A 14,160-nucleotide genomic window follows, 5' to 3' on the forward strand; every position below is an offset into this window, starting at 1 on the left:
GCCCCAAGCTCAAAAATTAAGATTTCAGAGCTCACAAATAATATATATATAATAATATACTTTTGATAAGATTCAGTGATTGTCCCTAATTTAAATTCTGTAATATTTGTTGTTTTATTTTTCCCCTTTTTATTCCACCTATTCCTCTTTGTTATCCTTTTTTTATTTTTGCAAGGCAACAGCATGCTTTGATGCCTTTCCCACACATTTTGTTCATGAGGATATCTTTGTATACACATTACATGTAATTTTTGTATTTTATGTGAGAGCTGAAGGGGAGGAGTAGTTTTTATAGACTGATCTGATTATCTTAAAAACTTTAAATTGTCTTTGTTTTTTTGAGTGTGTGTGTGGTTATACCCTTTACAACAATTCAGATCTGCGCTATGTTGAAAGTGTTTTGAAAATGTTCCTAGGTCTGAAATACAGGCGTGACTTGGGCACTTATTCAGACCTGCTCAGGTCAAGCTGTGCACGTCTGATGGGGCTCGAGTCCTCTTGAGCCACCAGGATGTATATGTGGAATCACGTTGATAACATACCTTGCATGCATGATTTGGAGGGCTGACAGCACGTGAGACAGGGCCTGCTGTTTGGCCAGGTTGCCGTCCAGACTGAGGAGGATCTTGGCCAGCGAGGGTCGATTAGGCTTCACGCTGCTCTGCCCGCTCAACTTGTTGTTCACTGTTGATGAGTCACTGTCTGACTGGACACCTGTGGTTTACAACACAAAAACAATGAGACACACTGTGATGTGAAGTACCCTAAACCGACCACGACTATCGTCTGCAAATTGCGGAGCTGCAGTTCAGGCAGATTGAGAGCTGCAGTTATAGTCTGACCTGTGTCAGAAGGAAAAGTACCAGCTGCAGCAGTTTAGACCTACAGAGCTAGCTGATGTCTGCCATCTACAGGCTAGAAAAGAAACACCTTATGCAACTCTGACAAATGTGGCACTTCCAAGTCTAAAATGTTGCTGCTGTTCCTTTCCCTTCCTGCAGGTGGCACATGTTGGCATGTGTATGACAGGTTGGACAGTTCCAAGAGCTGCTTCACATCTAAAAAAAATCTATACTGATAATCCCTACCATCAGGTTTGACAATGAATGTGTGAATAGTAGTAGTAGTAATTTGGAGAGGGAGGATTACCTAAATAGGATGCACCGAGGGAGTCTCTGGCAGTCTGGAACAGGACTGGCTCGTGAACCGAGGGTGTGGTCACATCCACAGTGGTCCAGGCCACGCTGTGGGAGGAGCCGCATGCCACACGAGTGATCTTTTGTCCCTCCAGACCCTGCACCAGGGTGGGCTTCCTGTTAACTGTGGTGGTGCCGTTACCCTGTTGTCCGTGGTCATTGTCGCCCCATGCAAACACCTGATGGAGAAACACAACTTAGATTAGAGCTCATTTCGATCAGTGTTCAGGATAAAACTCTCAAGCTTGTGTGTCTCAGAGTAAAAAAAAAGGTTGTGTGATTTTACAATAGCTCAAAGAAAACTTAACATTACTGCTGAACCATGTAGGAACCCATGACCTATGGACTAAAGAAATGACACTGCTTCAAGCTCTCAATCTTAACAACCTACTAAACTGGTCAAACACTGATCAGCTGCCTCTCCTCTTTGTAAGTGATGTGTTAATAGTATGGAATTTGTTCTGAGGAAAGGTGTTAAACGCCGCTCTCTAACAGCAAGGGTCAGAGGTGCCTGAAGAAGTGGAGTCAATCAATCAGCTCTCATGACAGGAGGAGAAATTCACACATCTGGAATGGTGCCCAGCAGTAAATGAGTAGAGTGCCTAAACGATGTGCTCTGGTTCTTAATAATCTAATGGTTGAGGTCAGTACAAACCTGTCCTGTCTCTGTAACAGCTAAACAGTGCAGCGCTCCAACAGCAACATGGACAATCTTTTTTCCTCTCAGTCCCTCCACCATCTGGGGCTTCCGCACGTGGACATCAGTGCCGTGGCCCAGTCGGAAATAGTCGCCTTTCCCCCTGTTTGGAAACACAAACAGTTCACAGTCATTCTGTAGCCAAAGGTAAATGATGAATGACTGATGATTAATTGTAATTGTTCATTCATTCATCATACCAGGTCCACACTACTCCAGATTTGGTAAGAGCCAAGGAGAACTGAGCTCCACATTCGATTTGGCAAACTCCCTGCCCGTTGAGCCTCTCTATGTTCTGAGGGAAGTTGCAGCCCTCGCTTCCTCCACGACCCAGCTTTCCAAAATCTCCATCGCCCCAGGAGAACACCAATCCTGGGAAAACATAAAGAAAAGAAAAAATACTTTACCAATGGGAAACTGAAACATATCCATCAAAGCCAAAACAAAAGATCAGAAAACGAGCCTTAAAGTTTTTGTTTATATTCAGGGTTTTCTCATTAAAATGCCACAATGCCCTGTGTGAAACGTTAAGGCCTATGACACATGTTCAGTGCAATGCATTGCTCCATGCTTGGTAAAAACTCCTCAGGGTTCTTTTAAGTAGATTAACAGAAATACCGTCATCCGTTAGAGCTAGAGTTTGGGCGTCCCTGCTCCCACAAGCCACCTGGATAACGCGATGCCCCAGAAGCACTTTGACCTGGATGATGAAGACAAGGAAAGCAGAAGAAATCAGGAACGGAGGCAGACAGGATTCATGAGCATATAATCAAGCTCCACCTAAAGCGCTTGTAAGTTATTGAGTGTTAATGTTCATCTTTCTTGAAGGGATGATATAAAAAGCAACTAAAGTAAAATTATCCTCTCATAGCTGGAAGTCGATTCCTATTATAATATCTAAGATCTCACATCAAGCTGTCAGTGTTCCTGTCAAGTAAAGGAATGCTTGATGTCTTGATGTGGGTCACACACGTACCAGTTTAGGCCTCAGCTGAGTCGTGTTGTCCCCGTGTCCGAGGCGACCGTATTCCCCCAAACCCCAGCTGTACAGCTCCCCGCTGGAGGTGATGGCAGCGCTGTGAGAGCTGCCGCAGGCGATGTCGCGGATTCGTTTGGTCTTTAGTGCCTCAATCAACCGAGGCTTGTCACAGTTCCTGAGATGGAAAATCTTACTGTTAGGGATTCAGATTCTGGACAATAATGACTGACATTATGACCTATCTTGCCATTTAAAGAATACTCAAACTGAGAGTCATACATTCTGCTGAAGTGTCCCAGTTTGCCATCGTCTCCCTCTCCCCAGGAGAAGACCTTCCCGTCCACAGTCAGGGCCATGGCGTGTCGTCCTCCTGAATGCACGGCGACCTTCTTCACCACGTAGTTACTGAGAGCAGTGATCTGACGGGGGATCGGGATGGTCCCACTGGACAGGCCCAGGCCTAACCTGCCGTTCGTAGCCTCTCCACAAGCGTAAATCTTCCCCTCGACCGTCACTGAAACAGGAACACATTGGTTACATATGACGTATTTGCATGTTGTAGAACTACATACACTATAAAAGCTTTTCTCACCCACCTGCAAAGAGGCTCTTGGAACCACCAGCCACTTGTACCACATTGAGCGCAGAGAGGGTTTCAGAGAAGGAGGGCACTTTGATCTGTGAAGGATACGAACAGAAGTGATTAGAGAACGTAGCAGCTTCTGAGCTTTTTATATATAATATATATTTTATATATTCTCTATACCAGTGGTTATACGAGTGTGACACATCCTCAAATGTGCTTATTGTACAGTAACCACAAACTGTCACATAATCAGAGCATAGGACTGTGTAGCAGACTGCATATACTGGAGTCACTGATAGAAAGTAAGCACATTTACTGAAGTACAACTGAGTATTTCCAGCTATAGTTATTTATCTTGTTACAGGTCCTTGCGAGATACATCATTATAGGATTTAATTATCAGATAGTCAGTTAGATATTGAAAACTACCTCCAGCTGGACCAATAGTTACATCTAAATGCTCTTTACATATGAAGGCAGCAGGTATAATAAATAAGTATTTAAAATAATATAATGTACTATTCTGATATGGACTTTCTGCTGCATGATGAAAACTTAGTTTTGATAATGTAAACGTGTTCTGCTATTAAGACGTTCATAGTCTTGGATAGAAAAATGTATAGGGGATTTGGACTTGAAATGGATTATTGTATTCCAAACAGAACAAATGGAAATTGACTTTAGGAGGAAGTATACTTATCTGATAAATATATTTGTGCAAATTGTATTTTAAAATCAAAGCTAGTTAATATAATGCCTGGGATCTAACCAGAAAAACACTTAGATATAGAGCTCAAGCTACCTTTGTTATTAAACCATAGGCCAGTTTATAATTTAGTCAAATCTGAACAAGCCTTGAACTTGAATAATCATTTGATTTTGCAGCAGACTTCACCTTAGAACCCTTCAGTCCACCCAGCTGGTCCTTGTCATTAAGCCCCCAGACGAACACTTTGGTCCTGATGGTGGCAGCAGACTCCAACCCTGACGACTTCTTCCTAGCAAGGCTGAGAGGGAAAACAAATACACAGTGAGGTCGGGCATACAAATCTGCTACATTTTATTTTCTTATCCTGATTGTTTTTAAAATGAAGACAGAATACACCGGTGTCCTACTTAACTAAGCTGTGTATTTATAGCACCAAAGCAAATCAAAGACACTGGTGTATGATGTACTTGATGCTCTCTGTTTTTCTAATCTTTCAGCAAGGCAGTAACGAACGTACTTGAAAACTTATACTTAGAAACCTGTGAAGATATGTACTCTAAACCCTCAATTTACTGTCACATTGATCAAACAAGAATCAAATGAAGATGAGTGGGAGCAGCAAGATTCCTCATGCTGGCTGAGGACGAGTAAAACATCCTGAATTGACCATACTGTTTAAATGCGGAGAGCATCGGCCAATCTGCACTGAAAAATTCATCTCCTGGCACCATACCTCCCAGTGGCTGTCTTGTCATCATCCTCTTCTTCATTGTCAGAAGCCAGGAAAGGTACTGTAGCCAGGTCTTCATCCTCCGCTCTGATGCGTCCCACGATGCCAAGCCCGTGAATCTTGCAGTCTATCCCGGAGCTGCGGCACTGCTTGATCGCAATCTCAATGTATCTGTGATACTGGAGGGGAGGACAAGACGTTCGAATTAATTAAGAATAATTAAAAGTCGGTGTCAACTACAAAGTCTGAAGTCAACCAACCTCAGTGCAGTCACTAAGAAGAAGGACGGTGGTGTCTGTGGGGTTGATGTTAATCGTCTTCAGCTCGATTAAGTTGTTCAATGAGCTTCCACCTGTATATTAAGCGAAAAATGTTACTTCTGCTGATTAAAAACTTCTTCAAAATGCCACGTTGAGAGGAAAAACATAAATCTAATTCACCTGACACCACCACTAGCGAGGGCATGTAGCTGCTGTCCGCCGGGTCGACGATCATCTTCAGTCTGTGCACGAGAACGTCTGGAAAGAGCTCGAGCCGAATCCAGTGCTGCGGAGACAAGATGACACTTCAATGAAGCCAAAAACCAAAACGACAGTAAATTGACTGTCATTCGGGCTATTTAGGTGCGCAATTCAATATCCCACCTTTCCCTGCGAGCCGGAGGACTGCCAACACTGATCGCTGCAGTCGATGAGGCGTGAGGCCTGGTTAACCGACGATGAGACATTGAGGCTCTTGACGGCTCGAGACCAATCATCAATCAGCATCCCACGCTGGCTGCTGTGATGTTTCTTTAGCTGTTTTCCTGAGCGGCCGCAGAATGCCGGAGACTGGCCTAATTGCAAGGGAGATAAACAACAGGTTGACACACATGTGCATGCACACAGAAGGAGCAGGGATACTATCTGAGTGGATGGGTCACTAACCGGGCTCGTTGATTCTGCCGAAAGAATGCCTGGTGTTGTGTTTGCGGGTTTTGAAGCAGTTTTCACAGAAGTCGAAATCGTCGCAATTCCTGCACTTGAACCTCGGGCCATTTATGGGGAACATCTGACAGCCGTCGCACCTTCAGGGAGGACAGAGCATGCATGTGTACAACATGTTGCGATAAACAGCTAATCGGGCGGAAAGAAACCTTAAACATATCCCTACCTCACTCCAGGGTGAACGCTGGGGACCAGTTCCATCTCAGACAATAAACCAGTCCAGTGGGACTGTTGAGGGAAGTCTACTATCACATCCTTTCCATTGGCACTGAAAGCTAAAACAAACAATTAAGCTCCATTAGTAGAGAAAACAAGAGGATTCAGTTCACAGCATCTTTAATGGAGGGATTTGTGGATAAATAATTTAAAGGCTTAAGAAACAGGCTTACCTTTCACAACGCCCACACTCCTGTGAGTGACAGAGCCCCATTTGTACTTTGGTGTTGTGACTGTAGGTTTCACTCTCACTTTGTCACCAATCTTTATATGGGAAGGAGAACTTTGTGGTGGGAATCCTAGAAAGCAAATAAAACATTTCAGAATCACTTCTTGTTACTAATTCCAGCATCAAGTTGCTTCTCAGTCCCGTTTGCCATGAATGAAGCTTACCAAGCAGTTCGATGTGGATGTAGCGGACCCAGTATGTTCCACCTTTCTGCTGCCAGTCACACTGCACATTTAAGTCATGAAGCCCGTCTCTGTCCAGCTTAATCACTTTCCCGACATCTCCGTCATACACTTCCTCGTACGTTCTGCAGCACTTTACCATCATCCCCACCTGCGGAGGAGTCAGAATAGAAGGTTAATGATCCATCTCTTGTGTCACACTATTTAATGGCAGTTTCAGTCGACCCTGAGAAGGTTCTTACCTGAATGTTCTCTCTCACATACACAGCGTAATCGTCGTTGCTTTGGAAATCTGATCTCTTCTTAAATGTCTGGCTCTCGGTCACCACTGCACCTGAAGGCTAAAATAACACACAAGCAATATTATATAATAATTTCTTAACAGATATGTCACAAGAAGGACTATTACTGAGTGGAAATGGGAAATGTGAAAGCAAAGTACCACAGGGAATGTCGGCTCAGCCTCTTCCAGCTCCTCCAGGACCTCCTCATCAGAGTATTCATCTGACACGGTGTCTGCGTCTGACAGCTCGATGACATGAACATCTGGATGGTCCAGCAGCCAGCTCACCAAAGCCTCCACACCTGATGCACATGCTCAATTAGTCTCTAAAAAGCACATCGAGACAGTGTTTCTTTAGAAGGAGAGAGTGTATTCAGGTTTATGTCCTACCTGGAACACCGGATGCACTGCTTGTAGTTCCGGACAGTGACTTCAAGGCAAACTCGATGTTTTTCCGTGGGAACCCCATCTCCATGAGCTGGAGGACTATGGGTAATGGAGGCACAGGGGAGGTCTTCTGCTTCTTCTGTTTAGGGGGTCTGACGTGCTGTACGGTGACAGGTGTGGTGGCTTCGCTGGAGCTGCTCTCCTCGAACAGCGGAGAGGACGGGTGGGCGGATTCCACAGCCAGGTACTGACACACTGCCAGAGCTGCCGCCTACATGTACACAATGATAGGCAGATAAAACTGAGGTCAAACTAAACACACAGGCTTTAATGTATGCAACATAACACTTGATGTAAAACTGCCTTTCTAAAGTTTAGCCTGTCGCCTCACCTCCATCTCCTGCCTGTCAAAAATGGCTTTGATTGGGGAAGGCTGAGTTGCAGCTGAGAGCAGCTGTTGCAGGAGGATCAGCGGAGGGAGGGGTCCCTCAGGTGAGAGGTCCCCCACATCAGGAGAGGACACCACTGGATCCTCTGCAAACAAAAAACAAAAGAAATACATTAACAGAGATTCATTCCATCTAAATCTAATGAAACATTATTATTATTAATATTATTATTATTATTATAAGATAGATAACAGCAGGATGGTGTTTCAAATGTTAATAAAAGAATGTGTGTATAAACTCATTTTGCATCCACCCACGTGTAATTTTGGGGAAGCCTCCAAATTGTGCAAGGTAAGCAGTCTGGTTAATCAGACGCTGCAAAGTTTGCCCTCCCACACAGTAAATATTGCACCGTATCAAAAATAATTGGTATTTAATGTGTAAACACAGCTCATCGTGACCAAATGCTCACCTAGTCCACTCATTGGGTGCCAGGATGTTGCCCCTAAGCAGCAGAGTTGAAGAAATGAAACTCTGCATCACTCTACTGGACTTACAAGTAATCATTTTCCCATAAAACTTTCCAGACCAACTCCCCAGTTCTTCTATCAACACTCACAGACAGCAACCCTTCACTGGGTGAGATCTTACCGCAGGGGTTGGGTCCTATGTCCGCCACTGCCGGCTGGGAGAGGATCTGCCTGAGTTTGTCCTGGTGGGAGAGCAGGGCCCGTGCTGCCTTGAAAATATACAGCCTCAGCTGCTGGCAGCGCAGCAAATGGATGTCCACCTGGTCAGCTGGAAACACAATGGCTTTGATTGAATGAATTGGAGTAGACCCTTGAAATCAAAGCATCCTCCACAGTTCAAAATAGCTTCTCATGGTTATTATTTGTAGGGAAGAAAAGAGACAAGCTTATCCTTTATCACTAGAACAAACTCTTGCTTATTGCCAGGACACAGTAAACAGTATTTTATCTTCAATTCTGTTTATGAGTCACATGTGAGTCCATCAAGTCTACAAAATTTGTGTTGTGCTTCTCAGCAGATTCTGTACCTGTAAGCCCTCGACTGAGGGACTTCTTCATGCGCTGTTTCTCCAGTCTGCTTCCAGCCAGGCTGACCAGCTGGGCCCAAACTGCCAACATGGGCTCAGTGAAGGGCAGATTCTGTACACTGAAGGATACTGCTGGCAGCTGAGGAGAACGACCAAAAAAAAGATATTCAGTATTATTGTCATTCATTAACCTAAAGTGAAAGTAGAGCTAATTTGCAAGATTTATGTGCAACCATGAATATCTTAACACTTTCATACCGGTTTGAGGTGGCTGAGCAAGCAAACCCTACATGTCCTCATCTCATGAAATTGGACAGTGATGCGTCCTTTAGGGGTGATCCGCGTGACTGTTCCCTCTCCGTACTCCTCATGAACGACCTGACCTCCTAACCTGAGGCGCCCGTCAATCCCTCCAATCACTGCCAGTACTGCCATCAGACTGCCCACTCGAGGACCCTCAGAATCAGGAAAATACTCTTCAAGGAAGCACTGAAATGGAGGAGAGGGGGCTTTTATCATCACCATTAGAAGACAACCAATTTTGTAAATGAAGTCAGAATGAAAGCACTAACACATGCACACACACACAATAGCTGGATCCATAATAATGCAATCATTCTTACTGCTTCAGATTGGCAGCTGGCCATCACGTCTCCGATGGTGCTCAGTTGAGTGTTGACGTAATCATTTATCAGGCTGTTCCACTGGCCGAGAGAGTGCAGAGTACGCAGGACAGTCACGATCTCCTCAGCCAGCGTGCTGCTGTGAGTGGCTGTCAGAGACGCTTGAGGGCGAGACTTCCTTCTTCGTAGGGAACCCTCTGCAAAGAGGAAGTAGCAGATTTAAAAATTCATTCTACAGAAAAAACACCGGATTTTCACTTGAAAGATGAGTGTGATTTATAAGCGCACCTCTGAGAAGTGGCAGATCTGAGGAGCAGGTGCTTAGTAGGCTTCCCAAAAAGTTGAACAACTTCTCCACTAGGAACTTCATGTCCTGAGAGCGCTCCATCTTGTCCCACGAAGGCAGGACTGCCTGCAGGAGACGTAAGGCCAGGATCTGGAAATGCAGAGAATGAACAAGACGAGCAAGTGTTACTTCCAGAAATCACCCTCCTTTCTACAACACTATTAATATATAAGCACTACAAAAGGCACTCAAGTATTTTAACTATTTTCAGTCAAGAAAAGTTTGACCTCTTTAATGATTCTTAAATGGATCTGGGGTGCTGGGTCATCCTCCTTTCCCCCTACAGAACCTCTATTGAAAAACTTTCATAAACCACATCATAACAGCATTAAGACACACAATTTCTGTAACCCACCTGTCTCTGCAGAGTGATAGCATTGAAGGACTGGTGTCCCTCAACGATTCGGATAAGCAGGCCGATCCATGCAGAGGTGCTGAGGGTGCTGCACATTTGGGGCATGAGAGCGATGCTGCGTATGAAACCCAGTGTACACCAGCTTCTGTGCTGCTCCCTTGACACCAGCCTGTGGGAGTGACAGCCTGACGGGAAAAAAAGGGCGGGTCAGGTCAGGTAATACCGAAATAAGTTGTTTTGTGTAACGATAAATTGGCAGTTCATTACCTGATTTGTCATTAGCTCCGCTTTCCACAAGCATCCTCAGCAGCCCACACAGAGTCCGTGTAGCGTCGGTTTGCACCACATCTGCGTACATCCCAGATGATAGAGATAACGTCTTCAGCAGGTTGACGGTGCTGGTTAGCATCATAGCTGTCGGGTGGCTGCTCTTCTCCATCAGCTCCCCTTCTGTAACAAACAGGAGAGATTGTTGATGTCATTGCTTGAACAGCTGTGGGGATCTGCACCACAGCAGCGCTGTAAACTGACCCGTGTCATCCTCTGTGTCTGAGTCCTCGGTGGGGGGCTGTGTGGCTGGTGGCGGCTCTGCCAGTTTGAGGTCATACTTGCCCTCTTTGCCCATCCTGTAGGAGTTGGTGCTGCTTGTATCCCACTGGACCCTGATCCAGCCATCCTCGCCCAGCTCTCCGATAACCCTGCCGAGACCCGGTGCCGGACCGTCCTGCACAAAGCACACAGAGGGTCACATACTAAACCAGGCTTTTTCACTCTACCTTAGTTTTATAAATCAACTGCCAGAGTGACTGTAAAACAGATTCAGGTACCTGATCTCCCCACTTCCAGTCGACTCCCCTCATGACCCTGGTGCCAATCTTCATCATGGCAGCCAGCTCGGGGCCGGAGGCAGGTAGCGGGGTAGGGGCAGCCTCCTTTCTGGACTCCTCTAGTACTGTGGCTGAGCCTCCATGTGCACATAAGCTCAGATCCTCCTCACTGCTGTCTGTGCTCGGTCCTGGAAAATGAGAGACATTTTAAAAACTGTTATATTCTATCCATAAATGAGCACAGATGCTCACTGCTTCTGTTCTGGCTCCGACTGCCGAGCATTTGATTACACAGCACTCACCTACGAGCCTGAGGATACTCTGCGTGAGGGCCAGGATGCCAGAATTGAGCAAGAGGCTGAGACTGTTAGCCCCGTGTTTGAGGGACAGCATATGTATCATGGACAGAAGGAAGCGGGCTTGTGGAATGGTGCCGAGGCTTGGTCCCGCTGGGTTCTCGTTGGTGATGGTTTGCAAGGGAACAGGCTGCACACCGAGCTCTTTGAAGCGGGCGCTTGCCTCGAGCAGGATGTTGCGAACGTTCTGGATGGCCCAGGAATACAACTTGCCGAAGGTCACCTCCAAAAGCATGCGATTGAAGGGAGGGATCAGATCCACGTCTTTCAGGCAGTCAGACAGGGGCTCTCTGAAAAGGATAGTTCAAACGTGACTTAAAACACCAAAAACATCCAAAAGCTATTACACTTTCCTTAATTTTAACATTGTTAGTGGATTATGTGCTTTCAAAGACACCCAAGATCACATGAAGTGCTATTGTGATGTCCTCTGGTATGCATGTATTCTACATTATTATTAAGAATCCTTTTTACCAGAAGTCCAAAAACCTACCCAATGTTGGTCCCTTCTGGTACGACCCTTTGCCAGCCACAGAGCATTGCATACTGCACAGACGGCAGCAGGAAGCTTTTGGAGGCTAACTTCAGCATGGTGTCGATGCCCTCCAGCCTCACCTCAGCCCTCTCCAGCTGCAATGAGACAGAGTTAACAGGTTAACTTGTATCCATGACAACATACTGCATTCTTTATTTGCCTCTACTTGTTCTGACTACTTGAAGATAGTGACAATCTTTTGCTTTCCCATCACCTGTTTGAGAAGACATTTCCTCATCTTCTCCACATCTAGGGGCTCCTCTTTTAGTGCAAACTCCACTATGGTGGCCATAAGGCTGGACTGAGAAAAGGCACCCTGAACGCTTTGTTTCAGCCACCGGTACTTGTGGACACTGGTAACGGTGTTAAGAAGCGGATGCCACTTGTCCTGCTGGAAAGGAATAAAACAATACAGGGGTGTTAAACTATACAAACATATACAACATCTTTTGCCGTGATATTTTGATTGCATTAGGGAACAATCAAACACAAGGTTGCCAGTTTATCATGCATCATAAACTTAATGTAATGCAGTCTAATACAGCAGCCTTGCATTATATTCTAACTTCATGGTTATAATCTTCAGTATTTGCTGAAACTGATTTACAGAGGTGTTGATTCAACTTTATAGTAAATTTGGAGGATGCTGATTTGTATAACTGTAATGTTGCAGTGAGGTTTTTCCTAATACTGTTGACCATAATTAATATAAATAAGGTAGCTATATATTTTAACCCTTACATACTGTTCAGGTCAAATTTGACCAATTTTTACATTTAAGAGCAGTAAATCCTAATGTGACCCACACTATACAAAAATGGAAATAATAATAATAATCATTTTTTAAACATTTTTGTGCAGCTGATACACATTATGTATGCAAATGTAGATATTTGACCTGAGTTTATTGAAAAATCAGCATTCAGACATGTTGTATTCATCATATCTATGAAATGTTCTCCGTGACCATAAAATAGTGATTGTGTATTTCTGTTTTCCATAAGATTAATTAAACATTTATTAATGATGGGAAAAGATAGGGATAGAGACTAATTATGATACGGAATATGAACAATATGTAAGGGTTAAAATGTATACCTTTTTGATATCTTGTTTAAATGAAGAAAAAAAAGTAATGAATTAAACTTGAGTACCCTGGATGTCTTGCTCATGGGTGATTTCCTATCAGCAGGTGTGGGGCTGATATGAACATTAAGTTCTTCTTCATTGGTCCCTTCATTCTCCAGCTTTGGCTCTTCAATGTCAGCAGACTCTGACTTTTTAGGCACTAAAGGGAAAAAACAATACTTAGATTTCAATTCAGAAATAATGAACACAAAAATAACACCCTATTACTACAGTTTATCATCATCATCTTCCTCTGTCCCCCCACAGCAGATCAACTATTTCCATCTCTTCTTGTCCTCCACATCGTCCTCTGTCATGCCAGACGCTTGCATGTTTTCCCACCATATCTGCAAACTTTCCTCTGTGGCCTTCTTCTTTTCCCTCTTGCCTGGCAGCTCCATCATCAGCATTATTCTCCCAATACAACCAGCATCTCTCCTCCATCTCAGTTTCACCTCTCTTACTTAGTCTCCAAATTGTCCAACCCGAGCTGTCCCTCTAACATGCTCATTCCTATTCCTGTCCATCTTCCTCAACCCCAATGAAAATCTTAGTTTCTTCAACTCTGCCACCTCCTATCTTTTTTATCAGTGCCACCGCCTCTAAACAATACAACATAGCAGGCCTCACTACCCCCTTGTAAACATTCCCTTGCAGATCACTCCTGACATTCTTCTCCACCCGGCCTGCATCTCCTTTTCACACTCCCCATTACTTTCAACAATTGACCCCATGTATTTAAACTCATCCATCACCTCTACTCCTTGCGTCCTCACCATTCCACTGCCCTCCCTCCCATTCACGCTCATGTATTCCATCTTGCTCCAACTAATTTTCATTCCTTCTAGAGCCTTATTGATATATCAGGTCAGCCGATACTGACCTATCTGTACCGGTGAATATGTTGTCAGATATGTGCCGATATTGTTTTTTATTTTCTAAAGCTATGTAGGCAGCATTTTATGTATATTTGACCCTTTTTCTTAATTCAAGTTTCATACTATTTTTTGTTTGTTTTTTTAATTAGCTAATTCTAATTATTACATTTCCAGAGAAATTTACTGATGTCATTTTATACGATAATGTTTACTGTTAAACTGTAAAATATCATACCCTCATTACATTTAAGGTATCATGTGTTTATCCATATATATTGTACACATATAATAATATCAGCCAATATATCAATAACTCATTCATATCGTTGTCCGTATCGGAGCTAAAAACCCAGTATCGGCCGGGTTCTAATTCCTTCTCTCTCCAGTGCACCACCTCTTCAGACTCGCTCCCTACTCTCACTACACATCAAGAAGTCATCCGTGAACATCATATTCCAGAGACTCCTACCTGATCTCATCAATCAA

General features: G+C 44.2%; 1 protein-coding gene across 9 annotated transcripts in view; it reads right to left on the minus strand.

Moving 5' to 3' along the window:
• The window catches only part of herc2 (HECT and RLD domain containing E3 ubiquitin protein ligase 2), a 44,418-nt gene that overhangs the window by 13,563 nt on the left and 16,695 nt on the right, over positions 1-14,160 (minus strand). For 5 of the 9 annotated variants that reach the window (XM_062423468.1, XM_062423466.1, XM_062423465.1 and 2 more), the window contains exons 31-65: positions 12,823-12,956; positions 11,883-12,059; positions 11,627-11,763; positions 11,080-11,423; positions 10,778-10,965; positions 10,482-10,674; positions 10,218-10,400; positions 9,951-10,135; positions 9,538-9,685; positions 9,250-9,446; positions 8,885-9,115; positions 8,627-8,765; positions 8,221-8,367; positions 8,042-8,074; positions 7,572-7,714; positions 7,184-7,451; positions 6,953-7,095; positions 6,753-6,851; positions 6,493-6,661; positions 6,273-6,398; positions 6,050-6,158; positions 5,824-5,963; positions 5,542-5,732; positions 5,338-5,443; positions 5,158-5,249; positions 4,901-5,076; positions 4,354-4,465; positions 3,469-3,550; positions 3,152-3,386; positions 2,870-3,047; positions 2,512-2,593; positions 2,094-2,265; positions 1,852-1,996; positions 1,150-1,375; positions 543-714 (exon numbers count right to left, since the gene is read on the minus strand). In XM_062423468.1, coding sequence (XP_062279452.1) covers positions 543-714; positions 1,150-1,375; positions 1,852-1,996; positions 2,094-2,265; positions 2,512-2,593; positions 2,870-3,047; positions 3,152-3,386; positions 3,469-3,550; positions 4,354-4,465; positions 4,901-5,076; positions 5,158-5,249; positions 5,338-5,443; positions 5,542-5,732; positions 5,824-5,963; positions 6,050-6,158; positions 6,273-6,398; positions 6,493-6,661; positions 6,753-6,851; positions 6,953-7,095; positions 7,184-7,451; positions 7,572-7,714; positions 8,042-8,074; positions 8,221-8,367; positions 8,627-8,765; positions 8,885-9,115; positions 9,250-9,446; positions 9,538-9,685; positions 9,951-10,135; positions 10,218-10,400; positions 10,482-10,674; positions 10,778-10,965; positions 11,080-11,423; positions 11,627-11,763; positions 11,883-12,059; positions 12,823-12,956 — 5,602 coding nt within the window. The remainder of the gene's footprint in view (positions 1-542; positions 715-1,149; positions 1,376-1,851; positions 1,997-2,093; positions 2,266-2,511; positions 2,594-2,869; positions 3,048-3,151; positions 3,387-3,468; positions 3,551-4,353; positions 4,466-4,900; positions 5,077-5,157; positions 5,250-5,337; positions 5,444-5,541; positions 5,733-5,823; positions 5,964-6,049; positions 6,159-6,272; positions 6,399-6,492; positions 6,662-6,752; positions 6,852-6,952; positions 7,096-7,183; positions 7,452-7,571; positions 7,715-8,041; positions 8,075-8,220; positions 8,368-8,626; positions 8,766-8,884; positions 9,116-9,249; positions 9,447-9,537; positions 9,686-9,950; positions 10,136-10,217; positions 10,401-10,481; positions 10,675-10,777; positions 10,966-11,079; positions 11,424-11,626; positions 11,764-11,882; positions 12,060-12,822; positions 12,957-14,160) is intronic. The other 4 variants (XM_062423470.1, XM_062423469.1, XM_062423464.1 and 1 more) reach the window with 3 other exon arrangements.

Source organism: Scomber scombrus, chromosome 8 (genome assembly GCF_963691925.1).
Source record: "Scomber scombrus chromosome 8, fScoSco1.1, whole genome shotgun sequence".
Classification (NCBI taxonomy): Eukaryota; Metazoa; Chordata; class Actinopteri; order Scombriformes; family Scombridae; genus Scomber; species Scomber scombrus.